Source organism: Fopius arisanus, unplaced genomic scaffold (assembly GCF_000806365.1).
Source record: "Fopius arisanus strain USDA-PBARC FA_bdor unplaced genomic scaffold, ASM80636v1 scaffold00021, whole genome shotgun sequence".
Lineage (NCBI taxonomy): Eukaryota > Metazoa > Arthropoda > Insecta > Hymenoptera > Braconidae > Fopius > Fopius arisanus.
In genome coordinates this window covers 143,497-166,003 of record NW_011887760.1, presented here as the reverse complement: position 1 = coordinate 166,003, position 22,507 = coordinate 143,497, and the positions used below count along the sequence as shown (strand labels likewise).

Here is a 22,507-nt window from a genome sequence, read left to right as displayed (position 1 = left end):
GAAACTTTTCATGGATTGGATCAACTGAGGGAATTGTTCCTGAATCATAATCGAGTGTTGGGTATTCGGAAGGATGTGTTTAATTCCTTGAGGCACCTCACAAGACTCGATCTCAGCCACAACGAGATAATTAGCATCGAGGAAAGAGCTTTTGCAGGACTTTCGTTGGCATTTCTGAATTTAAAAAATAATAAATTAATGGTGATTTCTACAGGAGCCTTCTGTGAGGCTTCGCTATCCGAATTGAATTTATCTCATAATGGTATCAAGGAAGTTGAAGAGAACTCTTTCAGTCACACAAAAGTTGAGTTAATTTTTTTTAAGGGTAATCAAGTGGTTGTGAATGCATCTATATGGGGACTCTCCCAGGAAACTGGTGTTCGTGTCGATGATGATTGAAAGTTCAGAGGCATTAGATATATTAGATACTAAATGTATTAAAGTTTCCATGAAATAAATCATAATCAATGACAATTGGCTATTGAATTATATATGTATTAATTAAAAGAAAGAGAATAGGAGAGAGAGGAAGAGGAATTAATGCATCCGTCACGTTGATTTTGTCGCTTTCACTCCTATTTTCGTATCGATTTTTCATTTAACTACCCTCGCCGAAGAAGTATCACTTAAAAAAATAAACAATTACGTTCTCTGTTAAAAAAAACGCATTATTATTTATCAGTCATCAGTTTACACATCGTTTTTTTTACATGGCGTGATTAATCAAGGTAAACAATAATCTCCATTCATCGAAAGACAACGAGGAACAATACATAATACATTAATTAAGTTGAACAGGAGTTTGTGAATCACATTTTAAGTTTCTCCTCTTGAGCAAGAAGTTGATTCTTTATTTTCTGAAGCAATTCCTTCTTCACTGAATCTGGCACAAGACTTCTGGCTGTGGATGTCACTGTAGCTAGGAGAATGTCATAAGTGATGTCATGACCATTCTCTTTGATCAAGTCCTTGCAGATGATCTTCACTTGGTCTCTCCAACCACACTCGACCAATCGTCTTCGTAAAAGCTCCTTCAATCTAGCAAATAATTTTCATTAATTATCATAAAAAATTCTATTAGCTTTTTCCTATGGAACATAAACAGCACCGTGTTGAAATTGAACGCACCCGTTCGATAAATCGTTGATTTATTCGTATTGACAAAAAAATAAACAACTTACCCATCACGATCCCCGACCATCACCAGTCGTTGGTGAGGCGCAGCTTTCATTTTCTATTTGTGTTATTCTTGTCGGAAAAGCTGAAGAGATGTTGCAGTAATTTTCTAGATTGTCGTGGAATAAAATACTAGTAAATTGTACTGACAAGCGAGTGATTTGTAAACAACAACAATAGTTGCAAAGAAAATCGACTAGAGTTGAGGTTGAGTTCTGGGAATTCGATCTCAGAGAGTTCCGTTGGAAATAAGGAGATGATGAGTTCCATCTGTTGGTAAAATTACTCTAGGCGCTGCAGTCGTTTCAATGATTTTTTTAGTAACTCTGCCTTTTATGTAGTTCATTAAGTTCATGCTGTCATCGGACATTCAGCGAAAAAAATCCATCGGCATTCGAGAGTGTAAACTTTCCACAGAACTAACCAAAAAACTTGCCGAAAATGCTGATCAAAGTCAAGGTATTGTGCACTGACAGCTGCGAAATCCCTAAGAAATTAGCTTTTAATTAATAAAATGTTCATCCGTTTCAGACACTGACGGGGAAAGAGGTAATTACTGGAATTTATTGGATACTCAAACCTGCAAGCCGGTGAACAAATTGACAATTCATGTCAATGGAAGCCCTCGGATAATTTCTCATTAATTGGATAATTATTGAACATAGTTCACAGCAAAAAACAAGAGTGTTTGAATCGACTCTTGTTCTATTCAAGTGTTTTCCATCAGAAAAAAGAATATTTCTCTTAGAAAAAGTGCTGTTCCTCTTTGAGAGAAATTTCTCAAATAATTGTCATCTGGTGGAATTGATTTAATTTCATAGTGAATGGAAATCAAAACGGTAGCAAAATAGTGAAGTGACATAATTTGCATTTCATTTTAAGTTTTCTCCATTTAACTAATAATTGGAAGAAACGTTAGATTCTACTTATCGTTTCGTTTCTGAAAAGTTTTATTGCAACATTTTTGTTATTATGGGTGACTTATTTCTGTGGCATTTTTTGCAGATCGAAATCGATATCGAACCCACAGACAAAGTCGAGAGGATCAAGGAAAGAGTCGAAGAAAAAGAGGGCATTCCTCCTCAGCAACAGAGATTAATCTTTTCAGGGAAACAAATGTGAGATTATTTGTTCATAATTATTATTTTGATGAATGCAGATAGATTCAGAGATATTTCTCAAACAGTTAGCCTGAATTTTTTTTATAGTCTGAAAAATCTACATGAAATATTCAAAAAAGAAATAATTACAAGTGATCAATAAAAAAATTAATTTACTCACCTATCATTCGCTATTGACCGCCAGGAATGATGAAAAAACTGCTCAGGATTATAAAGTGCAAGGTGGTTCTGTCCTCCACTTGGTACTTGCGTTGAGAGGTGGCTTCTAGTACGAAAGGAAAAATACTTGCGATTCTGGTCTTACAGTTTCTTCTCCAACGATCAACTACTGCGATCAGGAGAAATCCAGAGAGAACGAGTCAGCAGTCCTTCACAATACTTCAGCAGACATTCAATTCGCTATAATATTTTGGACTTACATTATCTAAGGAGAATACCTCTGTAACTTAATTTCAAATATGGATTAAATTGTTTAATTAAATATTACCGCTGTTTCACTCGTTGTGAATATTTAATCTTGTTTTACGTATTCGTGGCACATAGATAAATTTATAGCAACGGAAAACTTAATAAAATAGACAATGGATGATAAGTCACAATTAATTGGTTCTCTATATTATTCGAAACAATAATCCCAAGTCATTTGATTGTTTTCTTAATTATCAAAAAATGCCCCTCTTTTTCGGGTTTACATAATTTTTCACAGTGCTTTCTAATTTTAGTTCGATATTTGAAACTTTCATAAGCGCCTAACATAAAAAACATTAGTTTTTTCGTTTACGTCTAGGTCTGTGCAATTAATTATTTTTTAGCATCAAAGAAGTTAATTTCATGTACTCCACTGTCAGCCAGAAAATTATATAAATTGTCTTGAACATTAAATGATAGAAAACTGCTTTTTACACATGTTTAGAATTTTGCTATTGCTTATCTATTGTAAAACTATAATTTTTTTACATTACTTCGTGATGTCGAATCCACATTAATAAGGATTAATAGAGATTACATCCTGCATCTGTGAAGCAGTAATACATAAATCATAACTGACCCAAATAAAAATAATCACTCCATCGAGTCAGAATCTCACACAGATATTACTTTATTCCTCGATCAACATCACTAGAACATTGGGAACTATAAATTTCCATTTTATCCATTAATTTTCCTTCGATTACGTCATTAGTAGGGTGATCAATTTTACTTTGATCATATCTATTTATTTCTCATCACTATTACTCTGGTACAATGAAGTGCATAATTCTCAGATAAAGTAATGTTTGAAAGCGCAAATAATGGAGTGGTAACAATACCATCGTTTTAAGGCATTTTTCAAAACACAGTCATACTCATTCACTGGTGATAAATTTTGGGTTTGTAATTATCTCGAGTTGCGTCGGTTCAATATTATTCCATTGCATTTGTATATAAATCCAACATGTGAACGATATTTTAATCTATCGAGGATTATCAAAACGTTTGGATTCATTGGAGGAGTACGAGAGAGCAATTCCACTAAAAAATGTGCAATTGCATGGAACTCATTTCAATGAAAGATAATTTTTTTATTTATTTCTGTTTAGAACTTTGGAAACTGCAGACAGTTCTAGCGTTAATTTTTTAGTGCATAAAACGCTACAAAACGAAAATCAGATAAAAAGCCATAGATTTTTATTTCTTTTCAGATTAGCGCAAAAACAAAAAAACAATTAACGGGAATTTTTTAAGCTTTCAGTGTAATTATATTTTGTCCCTTGAACCTCTTCATATGTGGGACCTTATGAATTTTCAATATTAATAACAAAACATTGCTGTTTATCCGATTTTCGGATTCGAAAATAATGGATTTCTTTCAAAATTGCAATTGAAGACAAATACCTGTCCAATTATTAACATAAAAAAGTGTATCAAATATTTCCATTCAATTGTATTAGTCAACAGAAAAAATTCGAGAACCTCATCATTCAGTAATTCTGCAGGGAAGAGGCAAAATCATTTCAGTTCATCAATTCGGTATAGAAGCGATGAAACTATTCAATTTGACTTGTATTTTATTTAAACAACACCAGAATGTCTCCGAATCTAAGGGAGATATCGTAGTCTGCATTACGGACTTTTTTGTAGAGCCAATTAAAACCAGCACAAAAGAAATTATTACAAATATTTCTCTCTCTACCGTAGATTTGTACATGTGCATTGAAAGCCTTCGAAAACTGATCGGACCTGTTTCATCGGTTCGCTACTAGAATTTTGCAAAATTCATTTTTGTTGTTCATTTAAAAAAATGATATTTATCGAAAGATTGATCTTTGAAGATTTTTAAAAAGACATTGAACTTGAAATGGATGTATTTTTATCCCTTCTCTATAGAATTCAGAATGAAAATAGAACAATTACCTGATGGACGGATAATCGAATGAATGTACATTGATGAAGAAAATTAAATTAGCTTCGTACATGATTGACAAATGTATTCGCAATATTATTAAGTTTATGGGCTGTCCAAATAAATATTACATGTGCTTTCTCCATACACATATGGATTTTGATAATGAATGGATTAAAATACTGTGGAAAGACGACTAGAGTATTCAATGACTGATTTATATTTATATAAATCATCTTACATACAACAATATGAAATTCATATGTACGAAAGCTTGTGTTTTCACTTAGCACACAGCCGAAAGGCCTTCGAAGCGAATTAAATGAAGGTCCCTACTCGCGTTTAATCTATAAACCATTTGCAACAGATGTACAACTTTTACGGTCAGCTTAGTGTTACACGTTTTGAAGTGTATCCAATTAATTAAATGTGAGAATAGAGGTTTTACTGATACACTGGGAACAAAAAAAATATTTCCATACAACACGTGTAAATTAATTCAACAGCAAAATAATACACAAAATTCTATGAAAAGATTCTCTTCTTTGCGGTAATTCGACAAAAATTATGGAACGTCTCGTCAATTTTGTATAGTAAAATAGAAACATATTGACATTTTTCTAAGAATTTTTGTTATGCATAAAATCTCGGTTGAGCCTGATGAAGAAAAAAACTATATTAACTAATTTTACGATCAAATGAAATAATTTCCAGTTTTTCAATTATTAATGGGCGATTTTGTAGTTTTGAAAGGGACTTCTTTGGAGAATGCTTTTCTTTCATCTCAGTGTAAAATGTTTTCAGTAGGGACAGAATTTCATTTAAAATGTACCTGACTCCAAGCGCGAAGTAATGTCCATGAAATGATAAAATTAATGTACATCCAATGAAAATATTTCAGTGTGTGTATTCCGGATGAAATAATGTAACTCTGCTAAGAGCCGGTTATACGATCTTTCGAACATTAATTCGATTTTTCGAAAATTCCCATTTTCAAAGTCTTTTTAACCTATGACTTGTGAGGACACTTGCGCGATGTGATATCAAATGACAATTTGCAAAATTTCCTAGTCTAGAAAAATGAGAAAACAAAGTAGTTAAAGTTCGAAAGATTATAGAACCAGCCATAAGAGGCCTCGGAATAAAAAGATAACTAGCAAGGCGTAAAGAAAAGTTTACATGAAATTTCAGCCAAAACCAATGCGATATGTGCAAAATGACTTTGAAAATTGTTCAGTCCACAGGAACAACATTGAACAACTTGAGGGTGATCTGAGAAGGATAAATAATTTTAATAATCATTTGACAATACGAGGTGGGTCGTCGCCATTTTGAAATCCCTTCGCGACAGAGGGAGGGGATATCGGAGCAAGATGACGGCGCCCACGTCTGTCCACCACCTCGTATTTTTGAAATCTATAGAAAATGTTTATCCTCTTCAAATCCAGCTCCTATAAAATGAACAAATTCTTCAAGCCATCTTTGAGAAATTTCTATAACTTTTTCCAGTAGCTTTTTTTTACTCCCAAGACCTCTCAATCGTATAAATGGATAATCATCATGCTATGGCTCTCAGGAACACAAATAATCGTTGAATTTATGAATTCACTCCTTTTTTTGGACTCCGATGTCTCTGGATCGTCTTTTGCCATTGCATATTATGTTTTAATCTCATATGACGACGCAGGTCGGTTCTACGACTGAGAGTGGTGTGACAGAGGATGCAGGTTGTCTGGTTCCGATGCACTTCTAGGTGCTGGGTCAGCGATGCGAGGTGCTTGTAAACACTTCCGCAGAGACTGCAAGAAAAACGCCCTGGACCCTGCATCACCACTTGACCAGTTGTATCGCCAACATGCTTCCGTTTTCGTCCCACCCCCCCTGCAACACATTAACAGGCTCACGTGACCCCCGGGCTATTTTTTCACTGTACAATCATGTTGTGTTTATTAATGAGGGTAATTGGACGGATTGCGGTGTGATGGACCCTTGTGAGCGCAGTCATCTTCTAAATGATTTGTTCGACCTGAACTGACTCGATCGGCTCGACAAAAATATCACCCAGACAATTTTCATACTCAATGTTTTCTATTTAATCAGCTAGATATTTTTTGTTCGATGAAATTTACTGATTTACGCAGACGATATAAAATTTACTATATTTATGCCGAGGAAATATTTGGAGTGTAAAAATTGTAAGAAGGAATGGATTTTGATTCAAGATGGCTATAAAAAATTGTTCATTTAATAGAAACAGGATGAAATTAATTGCGGCGAATTTGAAATAAATGAATAATGTTAATAGTTGTTGAAAAATACGAGGTGGAAGCACCGCCATCTTGGGAAGCTCTCGCGGGAGAGGGACGGAGTATCCAAACAAGATGGCGGTTCATCTATTTAAACATTTATTGAAACATTTCATCCTCTTCAGTCTTTAAATAATAATAAATTTTCACGTAGACATAACTAGAATGAACATATCCCTCCATAATTTCAAAGAAGTCGCATCGAACCGATCGTGTCACTTCACAAAAGTGTTGGGTATCTGAAAAAGACCCAAGCCATTCAGGGAAAAGGAATAAACCATGGGAATGATAGAACTCAAGAAAATGCAAGGATTAATGAGAATGATTTGTACGAAGTTTCGCCACACCCTAATTATTGTCAAATTCAATGGAGTTTGCTGGAGTTTTCGCGTGCAGAGTTGTGCAGATCGATGCTTCATGCGGTTGAGAGTATGAAAAATCGAACAATTTTTAATACTATCGTTGCGCATTTCGCCGATTAATTTATTAATTCATTCCTCATAGAATAGCTGCAAGAAAAGGAATAATAGTACTATTTCCAAACGGTTGTGGTTCGAATGGAGAAGGATACAACGTCGATGAGGTTTTTTTTTTTTCATAATTTTCAAAACTTTATTCACACACATGTTTACTTACATATATATTTCCTGCTATAAGTCAAACATGGGATTACGTTATGTACGATATATTAGGGTTCATTTCTCTCTCCCTCCATACACAATCGAAACGGGGGAATCCCCTCTGACATTTAAATTATATTGGCAATCCGGTAATTTCATTAATATCAAGATATCTTTGACTTAAGGAATGCACAATAACATTCCCCATTGTCTCTACGTCAATTTCTTTGGCGAACAAAATAATATTTGCACTTTGCGGTGGAAAAAAACGCAATCATCCGTGTTCAGGAGTTATTTAGACTATAATATATATATTATGATATACATATATTTATTATAGACTATCTTTGTTTATATTTTTTTCATTTATTTGAAGGCCTGTCTGAGGTCGACGAAGACATCGCACTGTTGGAAACTAACTCTCGTAATTTGCGGACGAAAAACTCAAACTCCGTAATTAATTATTCAACGTCACTCCAGTTTATTATTAATTAATTAATTAGAAAATTATTTATTGCTACTACTCATTGCGTTTTTAAAATAAATTTAGATTATTTTGATCTAGTTCTTATAATGGGTCTGAAAATTTAAGCTGCCATTGAAGTATTAATTATATTTAAACATCGAAAACAGCCGGGGAATTAAATGTTCTAAAGAACACGTTGACATTCACCGAAACTCAAAGAATTTCGAACAGTGCGATCCCAAATGATCTCATATAAACGTACACTAATGATTGAAGATACACAGTTTAAGACCAAGTAATCATCAACTCGAATAAATAAAACAATGAGCAATTTGGGTGAATCTCTGGATAGTCGAATGCTTCCTCGTTAAAAAGAAGAAAAAAGTCAATCTCCATTGGCTTGAAAATAAATTATTAAATAATTTATGGATAACGCTGTGAAAAATCTTATAAGCTTCTGTTCACTAGGACAATTTCCACATTCCGCAGAACTACATGAAACGAAAACCTGAATTTGAGGGACAAATTCACGACGATCTTGATAACCCTGCATATAAGATTTTTATAAGGTACTGATTAAGAAATAAATTCCTATATTACCCAAATTTTTGGCAAATCTAGACTTACACCTATAATTATAATGATTTTGTAATTAGAAAATCTGGTGGGTTTGTTTAGACTCTTAACTTTTACTTAGACAAAAATTATCTTGACAAGATGAAGAATCATTTGGCTTGAAGAACACGTCTAATCAATGAATATAAAACATAATGAAACTGACTAATGGCCTAAGTTTTGGCAGTCAACTAAAAAGTAAACCATTGACTAGTAATGAAACATGGCAACCAACTCAATGAACTTATTCTCCATTATAATATAATATTATAATTCTAAAAAAATGCACATTTCTTCTAACATAACTTAAGTACTCGAAGTAAACGAAATGTGACTAGAAATAACTCAATAATATTAGTCCAATTTCGATTGCCCATGAGTTATCGATTCTTTGGTTATAGAATAATTAGCGGATGTCTCAGTTATTCACACGCGTTACCAAATTATTGAAATTATCAATAATAATCTGGTTCTTTATATTGTACACTTAATACATACATATATACACAATTTGAGATGTGTATAAGTGACTAGTGCGAAACGATAATAATCTACCAACATTTTATCGTTATAGAAATGTTCAATGCTCTGTCTTCAATGTTTCATCTTCGTTTTGGAGATTTTTTTTTAAATGTTAATTTCATCTTTGGTGGTTATTCACATTAAGGAATGGGACTGGACGTTATTCTCTCAACGCTGCTCTCTCTTATTCTTATCGTTGTGAATGTTGTGTTGGATTCTGGACAAGATGCGTTGGCTGCTGCAGCTACTGGTAATTGCGTTGAATTACGGATATTATCGGTTGTAGCAATTCCCAACCATCCGTGCCGATTCTTTAAATGACGTTTCATGTGAGTTGTACGGCTCAGTACTTTGTGGCATACTGGACACTGGGTTGTCCCTTTATGCATATTCATGTGTTTATACATTGAGTCTCGATTCCAAAATGATTTACCACAGAGTTTGCAAGAATGCGACGGTTGCTCGACGACCACTGTACGTGAATCTAAATCAAATAAATTATTTCATGCTCATTGTTTTTTGCTTGGCTTTTCTCGGTTTTTATTTTATCATAATGTTGATTTCTTTTAATCATCTTGACTTGTCAATTTATTCATTTACTCTGTTTTTTTTTGTACAGCTCCTTGATGAGACTCACTCCGCTTTCACACCACATTCATACGCTATGGAAATTTCATGAATGTACAAATTAGAGAACGGAAAGTAACTGGAGTCAAACCAACACTGATTTCAATATCAAAATAATTACAACATTGTGCTTATCGTGGAATTACTCGGACTCTCATTTATTTTAGTTCATTGAGCCACTGAGAGGAAATTATCGGATTGGAGCAGAATTGTTTCATGGAAATTATCACATCTTCAGAATCGCTGCGAACGAATTAATATTATTCATTTTAAACAGTGAAGAATTTAAAATATAATATGGCATTACTTTGGCATTACTTTGAGATGAAAATTTCTGCAAAAAAACAATAAAACAAAAAATTCTTTCAAATTTTTTAGTTTTTTATCGTTTATACATCACTTTAAAAATTTACTAGATATTTGAAAGTTCGAGGAAAAGAAACTGGAAACTATTAATTCGATAACAAAAACGTTATTCTTGATAATTTTGGAAGTGCGATTTTTTAAATTAAAACAAGACTTATCCACGATTATTTTCCTCTCAGTATGGGGCTAAAGCAACCATGCTACACTCGAGGAGCATTTATTTATGATAAATGCATACGTACCAACTGTATTAATGTGTTTCATCATGCAATACTTCAAACAATTTATTTCTATTGTAATTTCAATTTGAATCTTTGACACTGGAAGAAGAATATCACAAAAAAAAGCAGAAGAATCACGCGATACCTACCTACCCACACTCAACAAAACGTGAAATTTTGAACGAGTCATTGCAATTTGTGCTTTCTCTGGTAACAAAAAATAAAATGTTTATCTTCTGTTATTTCATGAGTGAACCGACAATCATTGAATTCCTTCATACCCTATTGCGGTGGAGTGGATGAAGAATATGTTGAGTAGACAACATCGCCTTGTAATGTAAAATTAATTTTAAAAAATATAGATGACGGAAATTATCTTACGAATAAGTTGAGATCGAAGTGGATCTTTACTGCATCTAAGAAGCATTTTATTCACACTTACAGAAATATTCCAGATACAATATGAGACTCTAGTCTTCGGGCTGAAGACAGCGTTTTACGTACATGTTTTGCCTGAAATTCGGACTTAATTATGGTAGAAAAAAGAGGTGAGACGCGAACTGGCACAGTGTAGCTTCCAATACTCAATAATTATCAAGAGAATTTATTTCTATTTTTATTTAAAAAATGAAACTTCCTTCAATTCTGTGCGAAAGAATATAAAAGTGTCATTTGCGACTGAAGACATCCGAGTAGTGCAGTCTTTAGAGCAGAATTGGTTTACGACGGTTTTGATTTTGGGATTCTTTTAACGGCACTAATTGTCCCCTATTAATAATTCCGAATATTATTCAAAATTCTCAATACAGAATTGCATTTGATTAATAATTCTCATTAGATTACGTGTGCCGTAAGATTTTCCCTCAGAAAAAGAAAACAGGAATCACAGCCGGAGTTTTTAGTTGTATTTCATCATTCCAAATGACACCCCACAAAAAATGTATATATTTAAAAAAATATATCTTTAAATAACTTCTATCATCTCAATTTATGTAACAACAATAGATAAAGCATAATATATTTGATCTCTATATATTTTGCATATCCTGTGAGAATATAATGAATCCACCGATATTATTGAAAATAAATTAATAATAGAATAATTTGAAAATAAATTAATAATAAAATAATTTGAAAATAAATTTATCGATTGCATGTCCCCTCTAGGATTTAAATTTTCCATTTAAAAATCCCAAAATCAAAATTTCCCAAACTTCTTCCATGAGACGAACGGTTTCCCTAGAATATCCCCACACGGAAATAAATATATTTTTCAAAGTATCTCAAATTGGGCCAATTCTTAATTAAATAATATACCATATTCAAGGTCACTATAAGGTATATATTGCAGACATCCTCTGGAAAGTTTCAGAATATTTTCCAGTTCCACCAAGCCCTCTTGAGCAAATGAACCCCAGAGTAAAATCATATCCCAGCGGACACCATTTTTGAATATTTAGAGTGGAAAATAATTTTTTATTGATCTACTGTCAATTTTATTATTTTCCTTAAGCGCGCCATGAATTCTCACTGAAAAGGTAATGAGTTCCTGACAGACAGCTTGAAAAATTAATTGTTATCAAAACAGCGTAACAATAAACAATTTCTCCAAAATTTAACAAATAGGAGACATTCCATAAATATTTGCGCCGCCAACTTGTTTCGATAGTGTCCCGTCCTGCGCACGAGATTTCCAAGATGGCGGCACTCCCATCTCGTATGTTTAAATGATTATTAAAATCTCATCTTTCTTTTTAATTCACTCCTGACGTCCTTATCCTGTTTCTAAAAAGTGAATATTTCATTCAAGCCATCTTGTAGATATTTCTATTCTTTTCTGGTTGAGAATTCATAACACAAAGTTTTCGTGGCATCTCGCAAAAACTATTCACATCCCAAATCCTCACAATTGAAGCTGGTGAACCGGTCCTTCAAGAAATTGGTCGATTTTCTATATTTGAAAAATATACTTTTCAATGGGGCTTTTCAAGGAAGCTTTCGTTTCTTTACCATAAACACGAACACAAGTAACAACGCGCTAATATAATTAGCAAATCTCTCAACCAACGAAACTCATGAAAACGAAAATCCAATAAATTTTACAATATTCCTTCCACAATTACACTAGACCTTCCAAGCACTAGAAGTCTATATTACATGAAGATGACAAAGAAGTATGAACATCACTGGACTCGAAATAAAGAACTAAAAAAAAATGAAAAATGTACATTTAATAGGATGTTATCTTCCTTGTCCGTAATGACTTGTTCTAGTGGAGACGAGATATCGTCCTGTGGTAGTTACCATATTGCTGCTGTTTTTAGACCCATTAAGTTTATTTAATACTCATTGTTTATGCTGTGAAATTGGGGGGAAAAAAGTTATTTTTTCAACGTCTTCTTTGGTCATTTAACTCCATGTATGTTTAACAAGTGACAGCGCATCGTGTACTTGCGCGTAAATACAGCACGACAGATTGGACATACTGTATCTCCTCTGTGAATACTACGATGATGTGCTAGTGAGTCACCACGTGTGTAGATTTTTCCACAAACATCGCAAACCCATCGTGTTCCGTCCTCATGAAGATGCCGCGGAGGTCTTCGTCTTTCATAACCGTGAGTGATGAGGTGCGATGGACGGAGGCACGATTCGGTATTTGATTCTGCGCACACAATCCAAAGTGGTTCCCATACACACACAGCCTCAATTTTATTTTAATGTTGATTGGTGTAAAAAAATTTTTTTTTTCAATCTAAAATTTTCTTCTTATCTTCAAAACTCTAGTTTTAGAGATTGCCAGCTTTTATAGCACAGGTAGCTACTATATTTTTTTTCTAATTATGTTAAGAATTAATTAATCAATGTCAGTAGTTCCCCACAACCACTACCTAAGCTTTTAACCAGAAAATAACCATTCATATCTAGTCGTAATTACTTTTTTTTTTCGGAATTACTCCGTTTTTCTGTATGGATATACCAAGGTTTCAATCTTTACATGAATCAGGGGTCGAATCCCCGTTGGAACGACTTCTTCCACTGTTCCAAGATTTTCGAAATTTTTCCAGGGATTTTGGGGTTTATTCTTTGAAGAGGGAAAATTGGAAGGAAGGCAAGGAGACTGTGGATTCCAGTTTAATTATTCCAGTGATATTAGGAAATCGATCGGGATGTGAGATTTTCTTAATTTCGTTGTTTGAGAATTTGGAATTCTATTTAGAAATTTAGTATCACCCTGTTTCAAATTTTTACGCTTTTTCTGGTAAAAGTTATAAATATAAGGCAAAAGTTCATTTCATAGGAGAAACAGTTTATAATTTTACTGAGACAGTTATTAATTTTATGGAAAATGGGAGGTTTTCTTGTTTTCGTCGTTGAATTTAGAATTTTTTGAACTGGATTATTTCTCTTATTAGGATAATCTCTTTTAAGAAATTTCACGATTTTGGGAGGGATTGGTAGGAAAAGGGAATTTCATTTTTTTTGCTTATCCTATGAAAAATATGGGCAAATATTCGCGTGATTGTGTATCGAGCAAATATTGACTTAAAACTCAAATAATTAATGAAGTTCTCAACAATCTACACGGAGAGAAATATTCAAGAAAAATTACGGAAAATTCCCCGTAATCTGCAAGCGAAACAATAATCACATAAATTCTACCATCTGTTCCTTAAAAATTACTCAACATTAGCGCCGGAACGTTCCGCAAAAATTCTTGAATAGCCAAGAATGTTCATGCGATACTCGATTTCAAAACATCCAGAAAAATTAGTGAGTTTTCGGTATTTTATCGGCGACACAATCAAAAAATTTACTGAAAGTTCCAGATTTATTCCCCAAAAACGATCCTCGCTGGCGGATTACGTGAAATCTTCCGTAATTGTTCTTGAATATTCCTCTCCGTGTATTGTAAAAAAAATGCGGAGCTCTGTGGAATTTCGATGGAATATTTTCAATACTACGGATATAATCGAAGGTTCTCAAGTTGGTAGGCGGAAAAAATATCCCCGGAAAAAATAGCCCACACACCCAAAACGTGTTAAAACCCACCCAATTTGATAGACCATAGGAAAATTAGAGCCCCTGAAAAAATAGACAACGAAAAAAATAATTAAATTAAAAAATAATTAAATTGAGCCAGTTTAACACGTTTTGGATGTGTGGGATATTTTTTCCCTGGGATATTTTTTCCGAGATTCTCTCAAGTTGAATTCAATGAGTTTTGATCCTGAGTAACAATCGGTCGAGTCCGCACCAAAAGAACGTAAACACTCCGAAATTCTTCCAAATTTTTCCCCATAATAAACTAAAGATAAACAAAACACCGCATTGAAGGAACTAAGAACAAAATTTCATTGTAAAAACTCAAAGAATACTTTTATTATCTGAATAATTATGAGATTACGAAGGAATAGAAAACCATAAAACATAACTCATCATAATTATGGCACAGAATTTTTAAAACTCAACCTCGTTAACTTTACAAATAATTAATTATATACAAAATAGCTCCGGACACTTTCAGAAAATTGAGCATTATGGACAGAGATCTTTCTCCTCCACGAGAAAAAGAAATTTAAATGCAGATCAATCACAATACGACGTCAATCGGCCCCTGTCGTACGATATCTAGAGTATTTCTCTGGTTCTCTAATCGGTTCAGCAATTAAAGAATTCATCAGTCTACATATTTACAATATTCCATAAAATTGTTACCCTGAAACTTTTAAATAATTCAAAGAAAGAGTACTTTAGAGCACGCGAGTATGTTTAGTTTGTACTTGAAAAATCTTCCGTAGCAAAACCCAATCCATTGGAATAAAATTCAAATATTCGTTGTAAATTACAAGGAGAGAAATTCTTTCAAAAATTCGGTAAGGAACATTTCTGTTCTTTTCTCGTAACATGCAAGTACGTATTTCTGACATATTTCTGGGGGTTTACTTAAAAATTTGTTCTCGGTACAGGAAGAGTTGGCGTAATGCCTGATTCAATTTCCAGTGGAAATTAGCCAACGAATTCCTCTCCGTGTAATAAGATTTTAGTAATATCATGGCATTTTATGATTATCGACTGAGAAAATGTATGCAATTCTGACCTCCCAATTTCCCCTGAATTCGTAATAAAATGAAAATAAATAGAGGAATTTACTATAATCATTGATACAACTCTCAAAACCCTCAAAATAAAAAAGTATGAAAAATCGACTATCAATCGAATTCAAAAATTGTCAAAAAATTGATCAATAGACTACAAAACTTTTTCGCAGTCAAAAGTATCTGCACAGCAGACAGTGCCTCGATTTAAATCCTCCCATGCGCATTATCCCGTGAAAATGCAGATTAAAACAGAGACAAAAGAATTCTTGTTTCTAGAGAAAATCCCTTTTTAATAATAAAAAAATAATTAATTTCAATTTCAAAAACTCTTCAACTCCACAGTGAAAATCCGAGAGATAAAAGTAGTATAATTGTTTTTTGTTAAAAAAAATCCGTAATAATATATCCCTGTGATTACAGGCCAATAAAAACAATGTATACACATAATTTCACATAGTTTTGCATAAAAAAAATGTTTAAAACCATCAAGGAAGAATCAGTTGGGGATAAGATATGGAGTGATTGTTTTAATCTGAAACAAGAGTTCTTTTCTCTCTGAAAGAAAAAAAATAATAATCGAGATAAGAAAAAAAGTGAATCTTCACCGAATAATTTCCATCTTGTGGGTATTAGTTTAAATAATTAACAGTACGGCATTGGGGCAGGTTGGTGCTACGGAGGTGGAATATGAGGAATATCCCGGAGTTCATGGAATTCCGCGAAACATGGCCATCGACAAAGACAGGCATTGCAGGCCCAACATTTGAAGCGTGTCTGTCTAAGCTTTCCACGTGACGTGAATACTCCTCGTCGTTTGCAGTGTACACAGACTTTTCCATGGCCATTTGCTTTGCTGAGGCTATGAGGTTGACCGGATACATACGTTATTCCTCCTGGAGAAAATTGGTCCAAATAGGTTCTTCTGTTAGTGATAACTGACAAACTTAGAGTATTTTTTTTGGTTTATTTGTGAAAGGTCATGCAGGAAACCATTAGTTAATTTGTGTCTCTCAGTTTTTTTTTTCTCGTTTAGAATTGAGATTCACTCCTTTTGGTGGAATGACCAGATCCCAGCACCAACCCGTAGCCGTAAGCCAGCATAAATCTCTGCGACCAATACCCACAACTTAAGCATTGCCAGGTGCTTGTTCAATGTGCTTGCCTCTTGTTCTTTTGGCTCTCGATTTGTCTTTTATTGCTGTTCCTTCGCATTTCATTCTCTGTTTTTATGCTCTATTTTGTTTTAATGGTAGTACAGGTCATAGTATTCAGAATGGTTCTTCGTGATGCAATACTATTTGAAATTTCTGCCTCAAATTTATCTACAACTGGAAATGCTTCATCGAGAAATCATCTCGTTTTGTCATTTTTATTTGTCGAGAATATTTATGATACAATATAGTGCTTAAAATAGAGGTTTCAATATAATGATGTTGCACTAGTGCTTGGTATTTGATCGAAATCGAATTAATTTGACTTGGTGATTCGGAAGAGTTTGAAATAATAAAAAAATCATTCCAGATTGAAAATGAAAATTTTTACTGGAATAAAAATAACGACAATGGAAATATTTAAAGGAAATTAGAAAAGATTACCGTAATTTTAAATAGTATTCATTTGGAATAAACGATTCAAATACTATATTATTGTCGAAATTTTTTTGATTTGTACAACAAATAGTGAAGAACATTAAACCGAGTTCCGTAGAATGACGATAATTTTGACAAGAACGTGTACATATTAAACTATTCCAACAACATTTTGACACAACGAAAAATGAATTTGATATACATCCATACAGATATTTTCTTTTGACAACTAGACATGGATTCATAATATCGTTAATCTGAGCTTAAAAAATGTGATAGCTACGTAAACAATTGTTGTTTGTCTCTATTATTGAATGGTTATCACTTTGTCCTTACTTACCTCTCAACAGCTTGTTAACTAATCGATTGAAACAATACCATGGCAGTGAGAAAATCCAACATTTCTCGATGACAATACGTTCTTAATCATGCCAAATGTCCGTTAAAACCACCACCGCCTTCACCAAAACCAGTGCCGCACGTATTTTATAGTAAATAATCCGCAGTATTTGAGATAAATAATAATTTTTGCTCACTAGCAAAACAGAATTCACCAAAGAAATAAAATTAATTTCTTCGTATTTAGGTTAGAGTTATCAGGAGAGAAAAGAATAGGGAGTAGTTATCTGAAAAAAATCGCAGATAAAGGAAGATCGATGATTGTCGGCCACACATACAGCACTTGGCAATGCTCACTAGCATCTACAATATCCAAAAAACCTACACCTGAAAGTGCCTTTTGTACCCGCAAATGTCTGATCAAGATATACAATTCAAGAGAAATCATAATTGTTCAGAGAAAATAAAGAAAAACCATGCAGTTTGTTCCATGAAAAATACAGCTTTGTCAAATTGCGAGAGGGAAAGATTTTCGTCTATCTTCATGTCGGATTAATCAGAAAGAATCACCTTGATGTATCCAGCACATTCTCACATTCATGACTCTGTCGTCATTGTTTTCCAAGATTTAGGGCTATTTTCTCTATTCAGCATTATCACGCATAATTCTACATAAATATTGCACATTTTAGGCGGATAAATCTGTCTAAAAACGAGAAGAAACTTCTATTAGTTCGTCGAATCTATTACAGTATATGTCGTCACTGGGCCGTTAGGAACTTTTCTGGCGATTGTCAGAGAATGTAAACATAATCGTCAGAAACGTTCTTTTCGGCAAACTAATAAACGATATTTTTTGTTATTCAATCTGTAGGTAACAGTTTACAGCCGCGCAGCGACAAAGAAGTCTTTTAACAATCTCATTAATGATCTTCTTAAAGAAGTCTTTTAAGAATTTTAAAAGAATAGTTTTATATTTTTCTACTCAATTCAAATTATCTCATTCAGACATTTTCCATGGTATTTTTCAATATGATATTTAAAATGGACGAGAATTTTTCAATAGACTCGACAAATCTAATAAAATTTCAATCGATAAATCATTTCATTAATTTATTATCGCTGATTGATGTTTCGATTTAGTGAGCGAAAAAATCGTGGAAAACATTGACGTTACAGATGATATTCTACATTTTTCGTATATCAAGAGAGATAATAGGGGCCTTGAGGAGATGAAGTATCAGATCAATTGCTTGACTATTCACCCGGAAATTTGTTGTAAGTGTTTGAAGAATGCAAAGCTACGCAGGCTACTATACCATTTGAAAAATCCTGTGTGTGAGAGAGACGATTGTCCCGTGTTAATGTAATACACCCAGTGTAATTAGAGATTATTTCATCGCCTTAGAGTAATCAAGGGGTCGCCAGGTTTTGTATACTTGGAAATTTGTCTGCCCCCTGCGATGCCTTTTCTAGTTATTTAATTAATGAAGAAATGGGGTGATTTATTGGATTGAAAAATCATTCTAGTTTTCATTTTCGAGGGTTAGCCGATCAGGTCGGGATTTTAAATGGGCGAGGGGCCCTGAATGACTGGAATTATTACTTTTTCTGCCTTAGAATGTGCGAATTTAAGGGACCGGCAAGAGCATGAGGCAATATACAGTATACGAGAGGAGGAGAGAATGAATGAAAGTTATCAATTTTTTATGGGTACTCACCCTGCGCTGAATCCTGAGATAACCTTTCCCCTGACGTACTAGGCTTGGACAGTAAATGACCTGAAACAAATCAAAATGTGATCAGAAATCAAATTTGGTAAAGTAAGGTTATTTCATCATCTCAAATAATCAGTGATTAACAGCTCGTGTTATATTACACAGAAACCTCAAGATATTATAGATGTACAAAAATGGCATATTTCGTCACGGGGCCGTTAGAAACTTTTCTAGCGATTGTAAGTTTACAGTCCGAGGCGAAGCCCGGTACTTTTTTAACGATTATGTTTAGGTTGACAGGGTAAAATAGACCGTGTAGGTAAAATGGACTTTTTCATATTTGCGAAGTTTTTATGAATTTTTTATAGAGATGTAAGGGCGAAGTATTGGGCGCGTTTATACGTGTTGGAATGGCACATTTAAGTAATTAACACGGAGTTTTAATTCTGTACTAAATTCAATTGATATACAGTTAAACAATGATAAAAATCACATTTCTGATATGTTAAGCACTATTTGCATGAAGCAGAAATGGATTGTTTTTTATAGTTATTTTACCCATGTTCCTCCCAACACAAATGTAGGTGGATGATTTGAAAGTAAGCGCTAGGGCTAAGCTCATTTGAGTAGTAAAAATTGTTGAAGAATGATTTTCTGCTTAGGGGGGCCATTTCGTCCTCCACTCCCCTACATTTCTCGGCTTCGCCTCGAACTCAATCGCCAGGAATTTTTTTAATGGCCTAGTGCCGAAATCTACCATTCGATTACCAATTTGCCAGTTTTTTCTATTAAATTAATTTCTCAACCTCAAGGAAAAATGTTTTATCAAACTACAAATTTTGGCAAATAAAATAAAATCAAACAGCAAATCAATTAACGCAATAATCTTGAAATATCTTAGAATAAGAAAATTAAAAAATAATAACTTAAACGTAATTTAAAGTAAAACTAAAAACGTCTACACATCACAATTCAGGAATAAAACAATGATGGCAAAAAAATTCGCAGTCAGGAGTGATATTGAGATAATTACCCAAATCAGTCGATGACTTTGGATCTGATGCATCAGAGCCTGATTGATTAGTGTAAAACGTCTGGCTAATATCAGGCTTACGATCATCATCAGCATTCGAGAGTGTGTCGTCTAATTTGTTCGAGCCATCCCCTGTGCTCTGCTCCTCGTAACTGCAACTGCTCCCATCCTGCTCCAGATACTCGGGCATTTCCAATTTTAAATTTGGCATCAGAGGAATTATCTCGATGGGATCGCCTCCCGAGGTAACTGCCTGCTCGGTTGCTTTGTCGTCAATATCTTTAGTGGCACTTGAACTGCTTGCTGATGATTTGTCAGCATTTGATGTTGTATCCCGGAATTTTCGTCGTTTGGTGGGTGGCGTGTCAGGATTCACATCTACTGCGTGATATGGAAGGGGTGACGAGGGTGATTTATTGCCTTTGTTGTTGACCATGGGCTTTCCAGAAACGTTTTGCAGCTGAACTTCGGGCTCGTTGGGAATTTCAACGTCCTCCTGGAAGCGCAAAGAGACGGGGGTATTTCTAGACTTCTTAGAGTTTTCCAAATTTTTCCATGTCTTTATCTTCTTGGGGAAATTTAAAAAATCGTTACCTCAGCAATACTTTCAGAGTCCTTTCCTGTGCCATCAGTCAATCCCTGAACAGCCAACAACTCAGCGGTCGTCAAAAAACTGGCAAGCTGTTCTTGAACAACGTTAACCTCCCCCTGGTACATAAAGTCTACTAATGCAGCCAAGTCATCGAATTTGACATTTCTAAAAATTATCACTGGGTGCTGACATGGATTTTCCTGCAAAAACAATCATTCCAATTTAGTATCCACTTATCTATACTAGTTTGAAATTCTTTCATTTTAAATATTCATTTATAGCGATTTCGCGCAATGCCACGTAGAAACCTGCACATTGAATTAATAATCGAAAATAATTTCAATAAGGAAAAACGGAATAGCAATAATTTCCAAGAAATTACGACTAATCAATATGCAATATGTAATCATCTTAAGACCTTTCTTCCCATCGTTCCACAGCATACCCAGGTGGCCCTGAGCTTCCAAATACAATGAAAATACTTTACTTCCCCTTCCCCCAACTCACTTTAAATAAATCCCGAAAATACGTGCTGCACGCCGAGAGCAGCATTTTGTGCGCCCTAATGCGTTTCCCCTCGCAGCTGAGTGTGACATCAACGAGATCTTCATCACTGCGTAGTGTATCAAAAGCACATGTAATGTGCTTCAAGTAATTATTCCACCTGAGTGAGAATTGCTGACTGGAGCCCATGATGATTATCCTATTATCCTAGAGCAAAAAGATCTTTAATAAATCAAGATGCAATGGCCATCGACCCCTCAAAAACAATCCCCTTAAAAAAAAACCCCCAGGGGGAAAAATCCATACTCCCATGCAACGAGGAAAAAAAAAACCCACCTTTTCTGAGATCACAGGAGTCAATCAGGCCCAGCTGTTGAATTATCTTCCTTAATTACCGGAAATTTTCAAAAGCCGACAATTACCGGAATATCGAGGATATTTTCCCACGTGATTGCGGAATTCAATAATGATTAGTGGATTCACTATCGTTCACAGAGCCCACGGACTGTAAACAGTGATACCCAAATGGAATTTCATGGCACCACAGAATATAAATTACTGGTATTGGAGTTTTTGGATGTCGCTGGGTGTGCACTCACTATTTTCATTCGTACCACAGCATCACGTCACGGTAATTGGGTAAATAGTTCGATTGTCTGGTTATTATTGGAGGTTGAGATGTTCTTTAGGAGATGAAATGTACGGGTGAGTGACAGCTGGTAGCCATTTTCCGTTGAGGAAAACGCGTAGGATGCGCAAGAGAAGCCCTGGATCGACACAAAGCGACGCATCGTTGTGGGGGTTTCGAGGGAGGCGGGGGGTTGGTTCGTACTTTTACAACTCCCCCTTGATATCGGGAACCAAAGAGGATTGACCAAAGTAGAGGCTCAGTTCTGGGGGTTTGAGTGACCGCAGCACCATCGTAGTAGCCAACCCCATATGAGGGAGGGCGCCACACGCAACGCTGGGGTATCTGTCATTAATCGACTCAGCGACTTTTCAGTAATATCCCTCCAGCTTCCCTTTTAATAACTCTGAGCTGATTGGAATTTTTGACGAGCTGATTTCAAAGCCTCCGACTGCTGATTATCTGTGTTTCAACGAATTAACAGTTATTAAAAATATCTTCACAAATTTGTCAGTGATGTTTACTTGATTTACTTCAATAATAATTTAATATCGTACTTACTGTTTTGGGCGGAGATAT

General features: G+C 34.5%; 4 protein-coding genes across 11 annotated transcripts in view; 2 read left to right on the top strand and 2 right to left on the bottom strand.

The window, feature by feature from the left end:
- LOC105264408 (uncharacterized) overlaps window positions 1-491 on the top strand; it is a gene marked incomplete at its 5' end in the record, with an annotated part of 4,243 nt that extends 3,752 nt beyond the window's left edge. Inside the window, 1 exon segment of the mRNA XM_011301263.1 lies at window positions 1-491.
- Window positions 492-647: 156 nt separating this feature from the next.
- LOC105264407 (enhancer of yellow 2) lies at window positions 648-1,429 on the bottom strand. The gene is made up of 2 exons (XM_011301262.1): window positions 1,182-1,429; window positions 648-1,038 (listed from the first exon to the last, which is right to left on the bottom strand). The coding sequence occupies exons 1-2, from the start codon at window positions 1,229-1,231 to the stop codon at window positions 810-812; spliced, it is 279 nt and encodes a 92-aa protein (XP_011299564.1). The 5' UTR covers window positions 1,232-1,429; the 3' UTR covers window positions 648-809.
- Window positions 1,430-1,517: 88 nt separating this feature from the next.
- Window positions 1,518-2,778, top strand: Nedd8 (Nedd8 ubiquitin like modifier). Its single transcript, XM_011301252.1, has 4 exons — window positions 1,518-1,635; window positions 1,708-1,725; window positions 2,182-2,294; window positions 2,482-2,778. Exons 1-4 carry the CDS (start codon window positions 1,618-1,620, stop codon window positions 2,564-2,566), a joined length of 234 nt encoding a protein of 77 aa, XP_011299554.1. The 5' UTR covers window positions 1,518-1,617; the 3' UTR covers window positions 2,567-2,778.
- On the bottom strand, window positions 2,742-22,456 carry LOC105264406 (broad-complex core protein isoforms 1/2/3/4/5). 8 transcript variants are annotated; one of them, XM_011301254.1, is made up of 6 exons: window positions 21,637-22,456; window positions 21,304-21,507; window positions 20,799-20,996; window positions 20,205-20,700; window positions 19,175-19,234; window positions 2,742-6,561 (listed from the first exon to the last, which is right to left on the bottom strand). In XM_011301254.1, the coding sequence occupies exons 2-6, from the start codon at window positions 21,487-21,489 to the stop codon at window positions 6,278-6,280; spliced, it is 1,224 nt and encodes a 407-aa protein (XP_011299556.1). In that variant the 5' UTR covers window positions 21,490-21,507; window positions 21,637-22,456; the 3' UTR covers window positions 2,742-6,277. The 8 variants fall into 8 exon arrangements, with proteins under 8 accessions (XP_011299556.1, XP_011299561.1, XP_011299555.1 ...); XM_011301259.1 differs by having other exon boundaries at window positions 20,286-20,700; XM_011301253.1 differs by lacking the exon at window positions 2,742-6,561 and adding an exon at window positions 8,139-9,693.
- Between the last annotated feature and the right edge of the window lie 51 nt (window positions 22,457-22,507).

What these genes read in the sequence shown, in the direction of transcription:
- LOC105264407 (XM_011301262.1), bottom strand. Translation starts at nt 1,231, where the DNA reads ATGAAAGCTGCGCCTCACCAACGACTGGTGATGGTCGGGGATCGTGAT. An exon ending in ATGGTCGGGGATCGTGATGG is followed by an intron (nt 1,039 to 1,181) that starts GTAAGTTGTTTA and finishes ATTATTTGCTAG; the next exon opens with ATTGAAGGAGCTTTTACGAA.
- Nedd8 (XM_011301252.1), top strand. An exon ending in ATCTTTTCAGGGAAACAAAT is followed by an intron (nt 2,295 to 2,481) that starts GTGAGATTATTT and finishes ATTGACCGCCAG; the next exon opens with GAATGATGAAAAAACTGCTC.
- LOC105264406 (XM_011301253.1), bottom strand. Translation starts at nt 21,489, where the DNA reads ATGGGCTCCAGTCAGCAATTCTCACTCAGGTGGAATAATTACTTGAAG. An exon ending in ACTCTGAAAGTATTGCTGAG is followed by an intron (nt 20,701 to 20,798) that starts GTAACGATTTTT and finishes TTGCGCTTCCAG; the next exon opens with GAGGACGTTGAAATTCCCAA. An exon ending in ATCTCAGGATTCAGCGCAGG is followed by an intron (nt 9,694 to 19,174) that starts GTGAGTACCCAT and finishes TATTTGATTTAG; the next exon opens with ATTCACGTACAGTGGTCGTC.